Consider the following 19,318-nt stretch of genomic DNA (forward strand, 5'->3'; position numbering starts at 1 on the left):
TTTAAATTTTGTAATTGCTAGTAAATGTCTATGTATAATAAATACGAAAATAAAAGTTTTATTATACTTTTAAGGAGCACTCTATATATATTACTGAAATAAATCGTATTTGTCAACATGAGAAACTGTGTGTCCTTTTCTTTTTAAAAATTTTGAAAATTCAACATTTTTATTTAAATTCTATATTTAACAATTTTTACTAAGAAAGAAGTCGTATATAAGGAAAACATTAATTTTTTAAATATTTTATGGGAAAAAAATTATTAGAAACAAGAATTATCTGGAAATGCCTAATTCTTAATATAGCATTCGCAAAACTGAAGTAGGAATTTTAATGTTGAAAGTAGATATTTGTCATTTTTTATAACTTTATTATTAATAATAATATGAAATTTTGACATTTTCAGACTATTAATTTCGTTGAACAATCAATATCAAGCAAGGAAAAATTATCTCGCAAGAATAAAGTTGGTGCTGCTTTTACCGATGATGGCTTTGCAATGGGTAACATATATGTATATATATATATATATCTGTTGTATAAAATTTGGTATTTGGAATATAAATGTTTTTTTTAATTATTGAATTGCATTTTTTATTTGCATATCTCATACTTTTGGTTCATCGTTGTAAAACTGGAAAACGAATGAAAGTTAGCTGAAATCTGACATTTTTATGCACCTCTTTTACCTTCTTCAATTTTGATATTTGAATATTTTTCCCTCTTTAGTATAAAATAAATGTGTAAAGAGTGTTGTTCCAAATAATATTGGATACCTTAATTATTTCAAAACTTTGCTATTGGTCAGCATTTACTTGCAATAATATGTTCAACTGTCATCTTCAAGTCATTTTAGTTTTGCAGCTCCGTAGTCTTGAAAGGGGTGTTATCCGACATAGTAGATGAACTATGAGAACTGAATATTAATTGTCATTGAAACAATATTTGTACAGATTTTTACCTTTTCTAGGAATATATCACTCCCCAACCAACCTACCGACCATGACTCTTTGTCATTTTTCTTACATATTATATTAACGTGTCTGTTGATCGCAAGTACTTTGAAAAATACGGAAAAAATTAAGAGATTTTTCGAAATGTGTAAATCATGACTGGCATTTTTTATATCATGTTAAATATTTAAAAAAATGGAATAAGAATTACATTTTATTTTTGACTATGCAAATAGTGCGTAAAAGGCATTCTAGCATGATAGAAATTGCAGTTGTCTCGGTTCTAAAGTGTTTCATTCGTTTTATATTTATGTTTGCTTTCTTAATCAAACGTTCATTTCAGTTGGAGCAGCTAATTTTGAGATTTTATATATACAAAAAAAAAAAAAAAAAAAAAAAGGCTAAGTGATAATGGCCCAAAAAATATTTTTATCTGGTTCTGTTATTTGGTTACAAATTTAACTGAATTTAGAAATCGTCACTTGTCAGTAGTGGAAAAAGGATTAAGGTATTAGTGAGTGTTAATAAGTTGTAATTGAGCTATTCCTTGAAAAGACATGTGCTCTTATTTTATAAAGTAAGCCACATTTAAAAAAAGGGGGGGGAGAGAAAGAATAGTTCAATGTCTCAACTGTTTCTAATACTTTATAGGTTATTAGTTAAACGTGAAAGACTATCTTTTCTCGGAATTAAAATCATTTATCAATATTTTTCATATCTTGATATTCATATATCTTCATTAATTATTCATACCTAATTTACTTATAACTTAGAAATGATAAAGATTATATTTCAAACAATGCTTAGCATAGTATTATGATAAAATCTTTTCATAATAGTTTTATAGTATCTTACTTTTTTGGAATTATAAGATGCGTTAATTCACTGATCCCGAATTTTTTTTTTCACTCTTTACTAATCATAATTTTAGTTTTCTGTTAAATTTTTAAAATTTATTTTGATTTATTGTTTATGAAATATCGCATCTTAAGCTTTTACTTAATTTAGGTGTTGTTTCTTTTAGGCGTTGCTTATATATTAAAGCTTCTAAATTTGTATCAAGACTTTGATTCACTTCATTGGTTCCAATCCGTACAAGAAAAATATTCAAAAGATAGGGTAAGTTTTGTTTGTTATCTTATATAAATTTGAGATCAATTCATTATATTTGAAGTTGGTTATTTAGGATTTTTATTTTTAAAAAAAGATTGCGTTATGGAATTATAGTAAATATATTAATACAAATACATGAAAATGTTGTTTAAATATATTAACATTAAATAATTTAAATATATTGTTACAAATCTATAATGCTGCTTCCCATCACAGTTAGTTCCATCGTAGGAAAGACCGTTTTACGATCAACTCTATTGGATGCTGGATCATTGACCCTCGGGCTTGGTGACAAAATGGATGATACTAGAAGCTTCAAGAATTTTGGTGTTAGAGCCAGTAGGGGCTAAGATATGCTTGATTATTCGAGAACTTTCTCTGCCTTGCTCCGGAAACTATAAAAGGCCGGCAGTCCACATCGAAGACAGTCGATTAGTAGTATAAAGTCGCATAGCGAGTCAACGGCGAATTAGTTGTCAATCGAGCAAAGCGCTAGCATTGAGTGGAGCTCAAGTGATTGGTGAATTGAGCTATGTGTTGGATCTTGGAGTTTATTATAGAAGCAGCATCAAGTCGTGTGTGGAGTAACCAGTCGTAAAATAGTGAGACGGCAGTTGGATACAGCTAAAGCGAGGCGACAGTGGAGAATTGTAGGCGTCTGGAGAGACCGTAGAGGATAGCTACGTTAGATTCCCTCACAATGGTTCAAGAATATCTATTTAATTTATAAGTATTGGAACATAAATAAGTAACCTGAAATTTTACTTGCATGATGTGCTGTTAAAATGTTCTATAGAATTTACTGTTTTTTTTTGTTTTTTTTTTCATAATTTTTTTTTTTCAGATTGATGTACATAAACAAAAAACTGCAGCTGTTGGGAAGGAAGATCGAAAATTATTGGAAACAATGAATTTAACGAGTAGAAGATTGGAAATTTATCAACAAGTAGGTTCCGCTATTTATTTTTTGAAGCGTGCACAGGCTTGAAAGCATCTTTTCTATATTAAATAAGTATTAATCACATTGTTTCCACATTCTGCCTGCCATGAATTTATGTCAGCATGTTAATTATTTTTCGATGAGGTATTTTAATTAATTTTTTTATTGCATTTTGAACAAATTTTCTGTTTGTATCATCTTCTAATGTTTTAATGCTGTAGGCATGTATGTGTGCATTTTTCTCATATTTTTGGAAGTAGTATTTTCTGAACTTGAATTTTTGATGCACATGTTACAAAATGAATTTATAATAGTATAAATTTCTAACATTAAAAATCTTAACAGAATATGGAGCAGAAATTTCAAATCGACCATGGCCTAAAAGACAAAATTAAAGAATTTTTTTTTTTCTGGAAAATTTAGAAAAAAAAAAGGATCTAATTTAAAACAGAGCTAGTTTATCAAAACTTGGTTATTAATAGTATGTTTTGTAACCAGAAAAATCTGTTTGCTGCACTCAGTGACACTTTTACTTTCGTCATATAATAATAACTAGGTGAATATAAAGAAATAGTTTTTAAACCTAAACTTTAAAAGTAAATCTTTCACTTTGTTGTGATTTTACTTGGTTATTCACAATAGCCAATGTTTCAAAAGGTATAAGCAAGGACTTTTGGAAAAAAAATTGGATTAATAGTTGGCTTAAAAGGACGTTCTTGATTGGTCCTTTAAGAAATCTAATACCATCATTAAAAATAATGACGTTCTCAAATTTTTTTGAATATCTAACTTGCTTTATGAATTAAAAATTAGGCTTCAAAATTCATTGGATTAAGAGCTCAAACTAAGTTGCATACCATATAAAAAATATAATAACTGGTGGACCTTCTGAAACAATAAAAGTTCGACCACTAGGACCTGACAAGATCAGAATAGCTAGAGCTGAATTTGAATACATATTAGAGATGGGAATTTGCCAACTTACGAGTAATCTTTGGACAATTTCTTTACATTTAGGACTATAAAATCGAAAGGTTTGAAACTGTGTGGGAATTATAGGGCTCTGAATGCTGTTACATGTTTGTGGAATGTTTCGTGATGTGCAGAAAGTCCTTTTCAAAATCACATCATTAATAAACGCGTCTTAGGAATCAAATTATGCATTATTGGTCTCTTACCATCATTTGAAATATTCGACAATGCTTACCAATCATAGAGTGATATAGTTCTGGTCCAAATGGCATTCCAGTTTCTAATATTTGAGCAGAAACAGTAACACACATTTTACTAAAATTCATGATTTCGTAGAATTCATGATTCATGAAAAATTCGTAGATTTCCTGTTCTGGATGTCCACTAGTCATTACTTTTGATTAACTTAGACAATTCGAAACAATTTTTTTTAGGCAATGTCAAAATTAATAGGATTTAAATGAAACAGAAGGAGATTGTATAATTTTATCAGCCCTTCTCTAATATGTATTCAAATTCAACTCTAGCTATTCTGATTTTGCCAGGTGCTAGTCGACGAATTTTTCCTGTTTTAGGAGGCCCACATGTAATGTTATATGGTATGTAACCTAATTTAGGCTCTTAATCCAATGAATTTTGAAACCCATTTTTTTTAAAATTCATAAAGCAAGTAGGATATTAAGGAATTCTACTTTGAAGATCTTATTGTGGTGAGAGAAAGATTTCAGAACGCCATTATTTTTAGTGATAACAGATTTCTTAAAGAATCAATCAAGAACTTTCTTTTCAAGCCAACTGTTAATCCAAATTTTCTCTAAAATCTGCACTTATAATAGCTTTTGAAACATTTGCTATTGTGAATCACCTAGTAAAATGACAAAATCCAATATCTACTTTTAAAGTTTAGGTGCCAAAAGTTAGAATTTCAGAACTATTTGCAGCAAATTGAACAAACTCTGATGGTTTATTATTCTTTTGTTTATTTTAAGGAATTACAGGTATATCAGCTTTTGTATCGATTAAAAATTACATGTCGATTGATTTATATAAATATAGGCTACAACCATGCTCGCCAAAATCGTCTGTCTCAGAGAGCAAGTGACTTATTGGTTTTCCACAGGCATATTATGATTGCATTCATTATTATTTCTTCTAAATTTAAAGTTATACCTACAAAATACGTATGCAGATGAATTTGATCTGGATATAATTTAACGCACCTCCCATTTCTTTTGATCTGCTATTTGGCTTAAATTTTTGACGATTGTTCAAATTTTTTCGTTAATGTGGTTATATCTATCTGCTTGTAACACTTCGTTTATTTCGGTCGATTCATGATAATGTTGCCGATGAAGAAACTTTCGTAATTAGATATATATCTGACATGTTGTAAACCGCAATAATTTTATCAGCCAGTCGTGCAATGTTATCAAGAAAATCTTTTCTTATTGATAGAATAACTTGCGTTTATTGTGGAAGCCGTAGTAGTCACGAAGATTGTATTGTTTCATCAAAAATAGAATTTCTCGCCAAACGTTTCAACTGCCATAAAAAAAACAGATGGCCACTTTTTGCGAAGTTCGAGATCAGATTTTTTTTTTTTTTTTTCCATTTTTTATCTTGACTCTCATGCTAGTGAATCTGTTTAGCAAAGCATTTTTCTAAGTAATATCATACTTGAGGGCAACTTGATATGTCAACAACAAAATCTAAGACATTTTTATCTAAAGCAGCAACGCATTTTTCGTTGTGCCTAGTCTAAAATTGCTATTAGAAAACCGTATTTCAAGTTGCAAAATTCTTAATTTTGGCTTGTCTCGCCAAAAATTTTCGCCACTTAAATATTACTCAATTAACTTATGAATAGAAATTATCAAGGTTAATGGTAGTCGAATTTACTTCCTTTATAGTCATTTTAAATTTTAAATAAAAGTAGTAAATTATTATTTCTTAAGTACAACTCATGAAAATCATGCCCATTGAAGCGATGACTTTAAAAGTATCCAATCAAGCTTTCAAAATCAACTCCCAGGTCGCCAAATACGGAAGCTGCTTATATATATATATAAATAGTTTGATCAGTTAAAAAAATAATAAATTTATTTATAGCAATGATATATAACAATAAAGTATGTACATGCAGAGAGTTAGCACACATAACACCAAGGCAGACAAAAAAGAATAATATTTGAATGGAATTATAAAACGAATATTAAATTAGGTCACGCTTACGTGACAGGTACCAAAGAAATCGCATCTGTTCAATTTTCAACCGTTCTGCGCATGTCGGTGTCTTCCGATAGCGCCGATGAAAGCATTGAAGTGCAAGTTGAATGTTACGCTAGCCGATTAATTATTAAAAACTTGATTTTTTTTAAAATAAATTAATATTTTGAATTTTCTCCAAATTTCCGTAGTAATTTTATTTCTTATATTAAAATTTTAATTAGTATTTTCAATGTAATTATTGTTTTTGCATAATTAATTAATATCGCTTTGTAATTAATTTGGTGCCGTTTTATCCTTTCATTTCCCATATCCTTTTTTAAATCCATATCCCCTTTTTTTTTTTTTTTCAAAAGATACATTTTGACAAATTGCTATGGCAAAGTGTATTTGAAAAATTAGATATATTCTTTTTTACATATTATTTAAATGTTATTGAATGCTGAATTTTATAAATATAGTTTTCTTAAAAGAATTATTACTCTTAGATAGTTTAAGATTTGGAAACTTACTGATAAAATAATTACATTTTTTATGTAATGATTTTCATTAATATTGAGACTTTGATGTTTGCAGTATGCTCAGAGGAAAGAACATGAAACTCACATTTGTATATATTGAATAAATTTTGTTTACAATTTCAAATTATGAAATATAAAAAGTATAGATGCCATTTTTTTTATTATTATCTCTGTAATTAATGAATCGGTATTTCATTTTAATTAATTCATTATTAATTTAATTATTTCATTTAATTAATTTGTAGAAATCATTAAAGAACAAACAAGCAAGATTAAGCCTTAATTTTTATTTACACGTTATAAAAAATTTAGATAAAATACATATGATAATTATTTTAAAAAATATCAGCAAATGGATATTTCAATGTACTCACCTATTGGGAAGGGGGGGGGGGGAACCTTTATCAACATTTATTTTTCTAGACACTTAACATAAATATAGCATGACAAGAATGTCAAAGTATATGGTGAAATCAATTTTATTCAACAGAAACATCCTAGATATTAAAGTTTTTTTTTTTTTTTTTCTATCTTCAAAAAAAAACATATTATAATTTTGAGCAATATGCTTTCAAAGCAGAACATTTCTGAAATGTTTTTTAGAATGCTAAAATTACATTGAATGGATATCATAAAATAAATCAAAAACATACAATATAGTAAATTTAATAAACAATAGTAAGGTAATGATAAATATATTTATAGAAACTAAATAGGATATAAAAAGGAGTTGGAAGTAACACTTTTATGCTTTTACAAAAGTTTATAATGATTCAAAATCGATATGTTAAAGAAATAGAAGAAAGAGTGAAGCATCCATGTAGTAATGAGGTTTGAAATAAAAATATATATAATAAATGCTAGTATAGAAATTGATTTTCAATGAAAATACCTGTATTTTTTAAAACGGAAATTACTGAAGTGCACAATGGTATAGAGTGATATTATACACAAGGAATCAATTAGGAGCGCCGGCGCCCGTAGGGCGCCATCTCCGATCGACTATGACTTGGAGCTTTGCGAAAATGGTCTACACAGAAGTGGGAAAAGGTCTTGAAAGAGGTTGGTGGCAGGGAGCAGCGTCTTAAGTAGTTCTTACTTGGAGCGTCTCTCGTCCAATGGGAGGCTTGCATCTGTCGGCGAGGTCGTCTTGGATCGGCTGGAGGGTTGGGCTGTGGCAGAGGTGCATCCTGGGAAGCTAGTGAGTCGAAAACACACATTGCCGGTAGAGTGGTTGTGAGGGGGATGGGGTGAGAATCTATTTGTGGCTGCCAATAGGAGGGGCGAGATGGAACATGGATTGTGGTTTTATTAAGATTTGATAGGAATTTGAATTATGGGATTAAAGGGTTGGAAAGGGTTGAGAATGATGTTTTAATTGTTTAACTATTGATCTGTTTAAAGTAGAATGAGTCTGGGTCTTCTGGAATTTGGGTTTGGGGTGTAGGATTCGATTTCTTTTATTGCAGGGTTGTCAATATTATTTAGATCTGAGAAGAATTTAGTTGCGATCTTTTTGATAAATTCTTTTATTGATGGTAAATTAAGGGCATGTCTGATATCTTCGTTTTTCATGAACCATCTCGCCATTGTAATTTGTCTGAGAATAATGTTTTGGCACCTGTCTATATGATTGAAATTTTTTGGAGCAGTATAGGCCCAAATTGGGCAAGCATAAGTTAAGACAGGTCTTAGCATCGCAGTATAAATAAGCACTTTATTGTCCCTACACATTTCGGAATTCCGAGCAATTAGGGGCTATAGTTTGCGCGAATTATCTCGGAATTTGTTTCTAATGTAATTAATGTGGGATTTCCAAGTTAAGCTTTTTGTCCATTATGACGCCAAGGTATTTTGCTTCCTGAAACCAGGGGATTATGATGTTTTTAATTTTAATATTGAATTTTGGTTTTTTTGTTTCTCTTGGTGAAAAATACAGCTTCCGTTTTTGAGGTATTTATGGCGATTTTCCACTCGTGGAACCAGCTATCAAGGTCTTGAAGGTTTCAAGGAACCAGCTATCAAGGTCTTGAAGGTTTCAAGGAACCAGCTATCAAGGTTTGTTGAGGGCGTGTGTAATGTATCTTATGTTTCTGTTTTTGGCCAGTATCGCGGTGTCATCTGCAAAAATGCAGAGTTTAGTATTTAAAATTTTGTGGTATGTCATTTATGTAGATGGAATATAGGGTGGGGGACAGTTTTGCCCCTTGTGGGACGCCTGCTTGTATGGAGCGAAGTTTGGAGAGTGTGGCATTTACTCTAACAGTGAATTTTCTATTGAAAAGGAAAGAATTAATGATCTGAATTAGTGGGGGTGGTATGTTGTATTTAATTAATTTGAAAATTAGACCCTCTAGCCACACTCTGTCAAAAGCTTTTTGTATGTCAAGGAAAACAGCACCTGTGTGTTCTCTTTTCTCAAATCCTGAGGAGATAAATTCAACTGCTCTGAGTAGCTGGTGAGTTGTTGAAAGTTTGGGTTTGAAACCAAATTGGGAGGGGATAAGAATATTATTTTCATTTAGGTGGTTGTTTAATTTTTCGAGAATAAAATGTTCAGTAATTTTACTAAAATTTGGAAGGAGAGATATTGGCCTGTAGTTGGAGGGGATAGTTGGATCTTTACCAGGTTTGAGAATTGGAATCACAACTGCTGTTTTCCATGCTGTGGGGAAATATTTAAATTTAAAAATTAATGACAAAATATGGTAGAATTTAATTAACGTGATTAATGGTAGATTTCTGATTATTAGGTTGGAGATACCATCAATTCCTGGTGCTTTTTTAGTATTTAATTTTTTAATGTAGTTTATGAAATCTATGATGTGTGGGGTTCTAATTCTGTTGTGTTTTGTGTTGTGTAGAATTTGTGTAGTGTTGTTTCAACAATGTGTTCTGTGTTTGTGTTGTGCATGTCGTTTAGTGTAAATTGTTGCTCCAAGCTTTGCGCTAAAGTTTCTACTTTGTCTGTGTTGGAAATTGCTTTACCGGCCGGGCCATTAAGGGATGATATTTTAGTGTGTTGTTTTCTCATGTGTTTTGCAGTGTTCCAGAGTGAATTGTCATTTGGTTGAAGGGTTGTGAGTTTATTTTTCCAATCTTCTTGTATAGCTTGTTTTTTGGTTTTGTTGGTCAGTCTATTTAATTTATTATATTCTTTTTTAACTGCTGTGTCCCGAGTGGTTTGCCATTTTTTCCTCGCAGCATTTCTTAATTTATAGAGGTTTTTAACTTTGTTATTAATATATTGGGCTTGTGGGTCTATTGTTTGGGAATTTGCGTTGAAGGTGTTTATTATTGTGTTGGAGAATTCTTCTACCAGTGTGTCGAGCTCATGAGTGTTGTTTGCTGTGGAATTTAGATTAGTGTTGTTTATGGTGTCTTTTTTAAATTTAATCCAGTTTGTTTTAATTTTATTGCTATTTTTAGGGGTTTTAAATTTAAAGTAATAATTTAGTATAACTGGATTGTGATCTGAACTGAGCTCCGGGACTGAGGAGATATCGTAAGGGAATATTATGTTTTTTGTTACGGCAAAATCAATAAATGATGCAGAATATATGCCGTATCTTGTGGGGGTGGGTGGGGCGGTGATTTCGTAGTTGTTTTTTTGAATAAAATCGTGTAGGTTTTTACCTCTTGTAGTATTTTTGTTTGAGCCCCAACTAACGTGATGAGCGTTAAAATCTCCACCTAGAATGCATAGGTTTTCTAAATGCATGATATTTTTTAAGTCTTGTGTGAATGTTTTGTTGTCTGAGGAGGGGGGGATGTAAACAGAAGCTATTAGAATTGGGTTTGAATTGGTAGATTAAGTGAGATAATAGTTGATTCTATTTGATTTAATTGAGGAGGTGGTATTTCGTGATGGGGTAGGTTATTATTAATTATTATTATAACAATCAATTGCAGTTTAAATACCAGAAACTGATGACATTATATTTTTAACAATAGAAACAATTGCTTGACATAAATTCTCCTCCTTGAATACATCATATATCAGCAAATATGTTTAGAAAACCAGTAATAATGCCTTCTGAGGTCACCCCTTTCATTTCTCCATTATATTGTGAAAGTATTGATAACCTAAATTTAGACGAACATAAACAGATACAAAATAAGGAAATTCGATGATCGATTTTGTTATAGAAATACCAATTTGACTGCTCAGCAATGAATAATTAACTACAGTTAGTAAATATTGCTGCAAATGATACAATTAGTTGCAAAAATACACTGAAGATTTTTTATGAATAATGTAATGAAACAAAAATGATAATTTTCCAAAAGAAAACACGAATAAGAATAAACAGGTTGTTCTTTTGTTATTAGGCATGATTATTTAGCTAGAACTAAACAATATAAATTACTAAAAGATAAAGAAGACTTTAAGGTTCATAATACAAAAAACCTCATATTGCATTTTATTGTAATGCTAAAAATCAAATGCAAAAATTATTTAACGTTAATGAATGGTCTTTGAAAGTTACGCAACATGCAAGTAATAAAAAATACAGAATTGACATTATGTAAACATGTATTTGGGAGAGCTCCGGCAAAATATTTGTACATTTTGATTCTTGAAATAGCTCTTTCTACTGTAACCCTTACAATGAATATCTTGCAGTTATCAATTCTTTCAGTTACATTGAACTGAATACAATCCCTTAAACATTTAGGTCATTTCAATTTACTTTCTATTTTTTGTAGTTCTTGTTCAAGTTGGAAAACTTTATTTGCTATCACATTTTCTATTCTAATACATCCATCAAATGGCTTTTAATAAAAACTTGCTTGTCAGATATGCTACCACAGTGTAATGGTAAAATGAAGCTGATGACTCCTGAAAGCCTTATGACTATCATGCCTTTTAAAGTATTTGTATTCTTATAAAAACTGAAAGTCATTTGCTATTCTACTGGATAGCTAGGTTTCTATATAGGAAATTCAGTGCAGTCAATAATGACTCTGGAGTCTTTATTTTCAGAACCGAACTGTTTTGGTATGGCTTTAATAACTAATGACTTTGGAGGAAATATAGGTAACAATTTCAAAATTTAAATTCCTTGAAACAATAGAATCTTAAATTTCAAACAAAACAGATAAAAATTTATTTGAAATTCCTATCCTTTATTTAAGATGGAACAGAAAATATAAATCAACTGGATGCTTCAAGAAGTTCAGTTTTTGAAGATCTGCTTCAAAATTCAAAAAAGAATATATATAGAGAGTAAAACCTTTCTTTAGTGAAACCTGTCAATGTCCTCATTTTAATATCATCAATAATATTTTCTGGAATGAATGTCTTTCTTCCTACATAATCCTGAAGTTCTTGCAGTTCATTCTGAAAATTGCTGATCTTGTCGACTATTTTAGAAAAAGGAATAGTTTGGTATGAAACAGAGTGCATCCCACTGAAATCAGATCTTTTATAATTTTGTTTAGTAATCAATTCTCTTGTATTTATATACCTAACTAAATGACATGTATGTATTTTCAAAATTTATATATATTTCTTATATGCAGCATTCAATTTATCAAATTAAGTACACTTTTAATAAAATATATCAATTATAAATGCTGATAACAATCGATAAGAAAGTTGGATTTTAAGTTGTTAGTGAAGGATTCACTTATTAAATAAATCTTTAAGAAATTTAGTCATTTCCACCCAAGTGTCGAATTTCAAGTTATTAATTTTGAGCTAGCAGTGATATATATTTTTTTTTTTACTTACATCAATTAAATGTAGATAAGATTTTGCAGGAAAAATGTAATGTAATGTTCATGTAAGCATTTTAAAGCCTTCTAAGAATATTCAAAATCATCAGAAATTTCATCAAATGACAATAAAGTAAATTAGAATTGCACTCACGATTTTGTTTGATTGATACTACTACTTTAAAATGGAGCAACAAAAATTTGAGAACCTAAAGACATTCTTATTAAATATGGTTATTATTGTATATCTTATTAAATATCTTATTAATTATTATCTTATTAAATGTCTTATTAATTATTATCTTATTAAATATCTTAAAATATTTTAAAATCGCGTAGTCTTTTGAAATTGACTACATATTTTAAAGAAGAATAATAATTAAGAACTATTTTACCGAATTATGCTACTAACAGCTATTATATATTATCGAATCACTCATCTTTAAAAAAAATTTCTGTTATTAAACTTTTAATTAGGAGTTGATTACTTTTGTTGTTCTTTTTAATTAGGAGTTTGATTTGCTGAATTATTCTTTGAGTAGCGCTCGTATATTTTTCCGTGCTGATTTGAGTGCTGAAGAAGAAAAGAATGAAAAAAATGCAAGTGCTTGAATATCTTCTGTTGGTGAAAAGTTGGTATTCCCATCACATAATTTAGTTTATCATTTATTTAAATCCTGTGAATTTAAGAGCTTCAACATATATATTAAGGATTAATTTATTTCAAAGACTGTTGTAATATGTTTTCAGATAACATTACAAATATTCATACACGATGTTTGTTGATGTATAATTTTTTAATTGTTACTTTTTAAAAATGTTTTCAGATGTATGCATTTTGAAATGCTCTTAATCTTTGCTTTTTTTGTTACTAGGTATTATGATTGTAGCAGTAAATTTTAAATTGCTATTTGTACATTTTTTTAAAAAAAGCTTTAGTAAAAATATGCACCAAAATGTATATGTTTAAATATTTTGTATAATAAATATATTTTCATGAATTTTTGCCTGTGAGAATTTAATGTTAAGAAATCTAAATAGAATGCATTTAGTTAATATTTTTTCCATATTCTTCTTGTTTGGCAATATCTTTAACAAATCTTCTGAAGCATGTCCGAAATTCGTTTTGTCATTATGAATGTAATTTAACATTTTGCGTATGAAATTAGTTACGTTTTCTGTCTGCATTTATCTGCTAAAAAATCTGGGTTTATTGGAAACCATAGATGTAGTATACTACCGATTCAGATCCATTGATTGCTTGGGAAACTTCATTTAAGGATTTACACTCAGAAGTAGAGCGATGGAAAGAAACTCCTTGGGTAAGGGGAATCTGTTTATTCTTTTCTTCTTTAACATTTTTAATATGAGAAAATAAAAATTGGTGGGTATAAAATAATGCAACCACTTATGAAAAAGTATATTTGCAATACAGCCATGTCACCTTGTACAAAAAAACTACCGTTTAATGGTTTTGAAAGGTTTGCTCCTTTCTTTCCAAGATATGTTGCGACATTTCTTTTATTGTAAATTTATCTTGCTTTGTCTACCGGTGCAATTTTGACTCATTTTAATTGTGTGACTAATGCATATGAAGCAAATAAATTTCGGAAACCAATATTTCGACATTAAAATCTTTAATTATACAACTGCTTACATTTTCTACATTTGAATCGAAGCTTGCAATGACTTAAATGGCTAAGCACATAACTTTGATTTTTTTTTTAACTGCTCATGTTGCTGTGTCTATACATTTAATTTTTTCCTTTTCTCTTAACTTCTGATGCGAGGGAGAAGATGCCTTTTTCAGTGTCGTACCGAGGTGGTCATATGCCATGGCAGAACTGCAAAATAGCATCCCCCAATACATTAATTTTTATTACTCATATTTGACAAATTTTGTAAATAAGTTGGTAAAAATTATACTTTCTGAAAATTAATTCTTTAATTATTTATTTCGCTTTTTATACTGTTCGCAATAAATTAAATTTATAACTACAGCAAATGACTCACAATTCTTGAATATTTTCTTGAAAACCGGAAGTAAAACAAAATCTCTTACTGCATGTGACAGTTACCAAAAACTGATATTTGTGGGATATATAATGAAAAACACCTCTTCTATTAACTTACAAATTTTTATAGCTCGGATATTTCAAAAACTGAATGGAGAATTAGAAGCAAAGAACTTGTTTTATTTGTCAACAAAATAATGTAGATCTAGTTGAACTGAGAAATGTTGAATGCATTTGAAATGATCAATTGTAATTTCTGGTTAGTAAAACTGGAAATAGATTACAAAATATAAATGCCTATGAATTTTATTTATTAACAATTTAATGAATAAAATAGAAGTTAATATAATTAATTCTTAATCTAAAATTCTACCACATACATTACAATTTACAGTACACTGTATTATACATACTAACAGGCGAATAAGATATTAATACAAATTTTTAATTAAATTTTAAATAAGATGTTGGTGAGTGTATAATTAGCATAATGCCATTTTGGAATTAAACTTTTTAGATAATTTTTGTAATCCCACTTCAAATAAAATTCTCACATAAGATGCTAAATTGTGTAGCAACCTGAAAAGAATTGGTATAACATTTGTTTTTTAGTTAACAAATTCAAGACAAGATCGTAACTCTTAAGTACGAACATTTTGAATATGTTAACATCCATGTTAAATTGGCGTTTATGAATTGTTATACTGCCCATCATAGCTACTATTTGTATTTTTAATATATATTTAAACATTCGCTTTTGCAAAGTAGCTTGTATGTTGAGAATATTAACTATGTGGTTGTTAAACAAATAGTAAGAAATGAATTTTATCTTTCGTGTTTGATATAACTGAAAAATGTAAATTTAATAAAAATTGAAAATTTATACATTCTTGATTTGCTTTTTTTTTTCTTTGCTTGTGAAATAAGACATTTTAATATTTATTAATTTGAATTAAATGTCTGTTTATCACCAAATTGAACATCAACAAAAAATAATGGTAATAGATGAGAAAGTTGCAATAGATTTACATGTTATATCACTTACTGGATGAAAGTACAATATGACGCTTTGAAAAACTAAACAAAATAATTTAAAATAGAAACTAAATTTCAAAAAACGGTATCAAGAAAAGTGTGAAAATGTTTAAATTGGCTATCTGCCAGAAATTTTCAAATAATAGATTTTGTGAAAGGTAAAATTTCTTCTGAACTTTTCCTTTTCCTTAGATAAGATGTCTAAAATAAAAGCCGAGTTTTGATAGTTGAAAAATTATAATGAAATTCAAAATTTGTGATTAGAAAATGGAATAAAAAGCAAATGCCTGCCTTTTCATTATAGAAAATATCAATTTGAAATTGGTGCATGAATGTATTTCATGGTATAAAATTTATCAAAGGAAATAAAAATCATTTTTTTCAATGAGCTTAAATTGAAAAACACTTTTTAAGAAATGTGTAACATAAATATAAGTAATGAAAATCTGTCTTGGATGCAATGTATATAAATATAATGAAGAAAATAAGTTTTGTTAACTGTAGCTAGAACAATGAAAAAAAAATGTGATTAATCGATTTGATGAAGTAAGGAAATTACATGAATTCAAAAGTGCAATGCTGAAAAGATATTTCTCGTCACCTGAATTAATATCTTTCCACGAAAAATGTTTTGTGAACTATTATTAAAGGAAAAATTTTATGTTCAATGCAAGACATTCAATTTTTTACATTTTTAATAGTATTAAATGAGAAACCTATTATGCCTGTTCAATGTATTTGTTAAATGAAAATTATATTTAAGCAAATTCATTGAAAAATAGACCGTTTGCAGGCATATGTATGAAACAATTTATCTGAATTTTTAAATGATATCAAGTGAAATTAGAGACTTAAATAAACATTAAGTAAGAAATGTAAAAATTTCATTTGAGCAAATATGAAAATAAATTGTAAAATAATAATACCAATAAAGCAAGACAAAACTTCAGTTGATAAGGATAAGGAAGAGAGTCCATTAAAGTTATTGAAATTGCATTTTTTTAAAAATGTACATCTCATTTTGCAAAACAAACTAAGTAATTCTGAACTAAATGGTATTGTGTCTCATGGGTTCCCTAAATTGAATTTTCCAATATGGTGATGATTCTTGGAATAGTTGGAATCTTATCTTGATTGACAAATGATTTTGTCTATATTTTCATAAGATCATTAACTTTCAGTAAGGAAAAGATAACAAGCATTATCAAATAATAGTAAAGACCTTAAAATAATCAAAAAGAGATGCAGCGAATTGCAAAGCAAATTGGTACCTGGAGCAAAATTTGATATTTGTCTCCCTAGTCCTCACCCCCCCCCCCCCCCCCGAGTTCTCATTGGCTTTTAGTAGTGGGGCAGGCCTGAAAAAAAGTGGAGCCTGGTGCAAAGATGACTGGCAGGACATAGAAACAAATTTTATACAATAAAAATATTTTTTACAATACATAAATTGGTCTTGTAAGAATTAAAGAATACATAATTATGGTAAACAAATTTCTGTTATATAAATAAATCAAATAAAAAATAACTACCAAATAAAAATTATTAGATATAATTTGGTATGCAGATTTCTAAAACAAGGTTACAATAGACGATTTTTGTTTCATATATACTTAATGGCAAATTCATTGCTAACATTTTTTTTCTCTATTTCTGAGTTGATGGATAAAATGTGTAAAGAAATGAAGCATAAAATTTAAATTTTCCAATCTTCTAGAAAAATTTTCTGTAAATGCAAAAATTAATTAGTAAATTAGCATTAATAATTTTAATTAAATAATTTAAAATAGCTCAACAGTATGATTTCTGTAATTATCCTCAATCAAGATAATATTGAAGAGTAACAAAACAAAACAAAAAAGTTTCATCACAGTTTAAATCCACCCCCCACCCCCAGAAAAAAAACCTTGGAACAGCAATTATCTAGTCAATAATAACTTGCTGAATATAACTTTTAAGACAAAATTCTATTTTGATATTTAAATAAATAGTTTCATACACAAAACTAAATTCCATATTCCCTGTTTTGCTACATTTTTTAAAAATCTGCAACCCATAAGCAAATTCAATTTAATTTTTGTATTTTGGCAAACCTTAACTTTTAATGGAAAGTAAGAATTGCATTTCTTTCAGATTGAAAAAGTTAAAAACTGCTAAGTAGGAATTTTCTAACAAAAATATATCAAAAACATATTTCTGTTCATTGAGTGATGAATTAAATACACAATGATGCAAATCTCTTTCATAATTATATAAAACAATGACAAAACAATTACCTTTCAGATTAACAGTGGTTTTAATGTATTATAGATTTATTTAAGTAGAAATATCTCTTTAAAGTAGAAATATCTCAAAACTCTTTCTAATACAGTTTTGGATATTAAAATATTTTAATTAATATCAAAAATCAGAATAAAATAGAAAAGAAATTTAGATGAAAATTTCCAATTAATGACATGCAGGACCTGCCTTCTCTGTAAAAGGGCTTGGGTGCAAAAAAAACCCTAAATTTTTGTAAAGTTAAAAAAAAAAAAAAAAAAAAAAAAAATTACATACATGATATATAATATTATTGCGTATTTATTTATTACATTATTTTGTTTTTGCTTTTAATTACTTCATAAAAATTACAATTTTTTTTTTCCGATGCTTAGTATAACAAGTTCTGCACACATCTCTGACCAAGGACAATTCTTTGTTGATTTTAATTTTGTTGATTTAACTTGTTGAAAAAGTCTTAGCATTTTCTATGGTAAATGGCAACATAAAGAACAGTTTTAACAATGTTAATACATTTAGAAATAACATTATTTAGTATGAATTGCAATATGTCATGCGGTTTATTTACATGTCTTTCATTCAAAATCAAATACCGTAACAAAGAAATTTCCTGGATTAGATTTTCATCTACATCCTGTTATAAAACTTTACAATATTTTCCTAACATGTTTTTCTAATTTTTTTTATATCAATGATTAACTGACATACTTTTAAACTATCTTCTATCTGTACAACAACAGTATAAATTACTGCGTTGAAAATAACAACTAAATTTCTTTATCGGGTTTTCTATAGCTTCAACTTCTGTTATTTCAGAATAGAATCTTTCTTTTTCGAATTCGGTTTTTAGGAAAATATTCTGAACTATTCAAATTGCGTCTTATCACTTTTACTTTGTTTAAAAATGTGTTAAATTTTATTCTTAAATTTTTTATTTCAGTATTAATTTTACTGGTTAAATTAAAAGCTGGATCAAGAAGAACTGTTTTTGCTTGAAATAGTTTATTGGTAGTGTTAATTTTGGACAATATTGCAAACCATACTATTAAATATAAAATAAATGTCATTTCTTGTACTGAATCCAGTAGACTTGTAACTTCGAATATCAATGTATTATCTTTATTTGCGTCAATAAATTCTTCTAGGGTATTACAAATTTTTTCAAATTGTGTATACACTGCTTTAAGTGAATTTATTTTGGCTTCTCAAAAAGAGTATCGCGTATTGTTTTAAAAGTAATATTTAAATGCTTTTGTAGAATTTCCCATCTTTTTGTAGGTGCAGAAAATTAGCAATATAAAAGTTGCAATATCCATTTTTTTTACAATATATACTGCTGAAAATGGTATTACAAATCAATACTATACATTGCCTATCATACTCTTTAATAAATTAAAAGAGTATGATAGGTAGGCATATATATTGCATGTGGGTTTAGAGCAATTATTCTAGATTGTACAACTTGATATTTCTGTATCCTGTTGCTACCATTGTCGTAAGCCTATCCTCTACAATTCATAATATCTAAATCCAGCTCACTTAAT

The 19,318-nt window shown here is 28.5% G+C and overlaps 1 protein-coding gene across 1 annotated transcript in view; it reads left to right on the plus strand.

The window, feature by feature from the left end:
• The window catches only part of LOC129958164 (WASH complex subunit 4-like), an 89,321-nt gene extending 74,033 nt beyond the window's left edge, over positions 1-15,288 (plus strand). The window contains exons 26-29 of the mRNA XM_056070404.1: positions 408-504; positions 1,979-2,073; positions 2,912-3,013; positions 12,958-15,288. Coding sequence (XP_055926379.1) covers positions 408-504; positions 1,979-2,073; positions 2,912-3,013; positions 12,958-13,059 — 396 coding nt within the window. The 3' untranslated portion in view covers positions 13,060-15,288. The remainder of the gene's footprint in view (positions 1-407; positions 505-1,978; positions 2,074-2,911; positions 3,014-12,957) is intronic.
• The last annotated feature ends 4,030 nt before the right edge of the window (positions 15,289-19,318 follow it).

This window comes from Argiope bruennichi, chromosome X1 (assembly GCF_947563725.1).
Source record: "Argiope bruennichi chromosome X1, qqArgBrue1.1, whole genome shotgun sequence".
Lineage (NCBI taxonomy): Eukaryota > Metazoa > Arthropoda > Arachnida > Araneae > Araneidae > Argiope > Argiope bruennichi.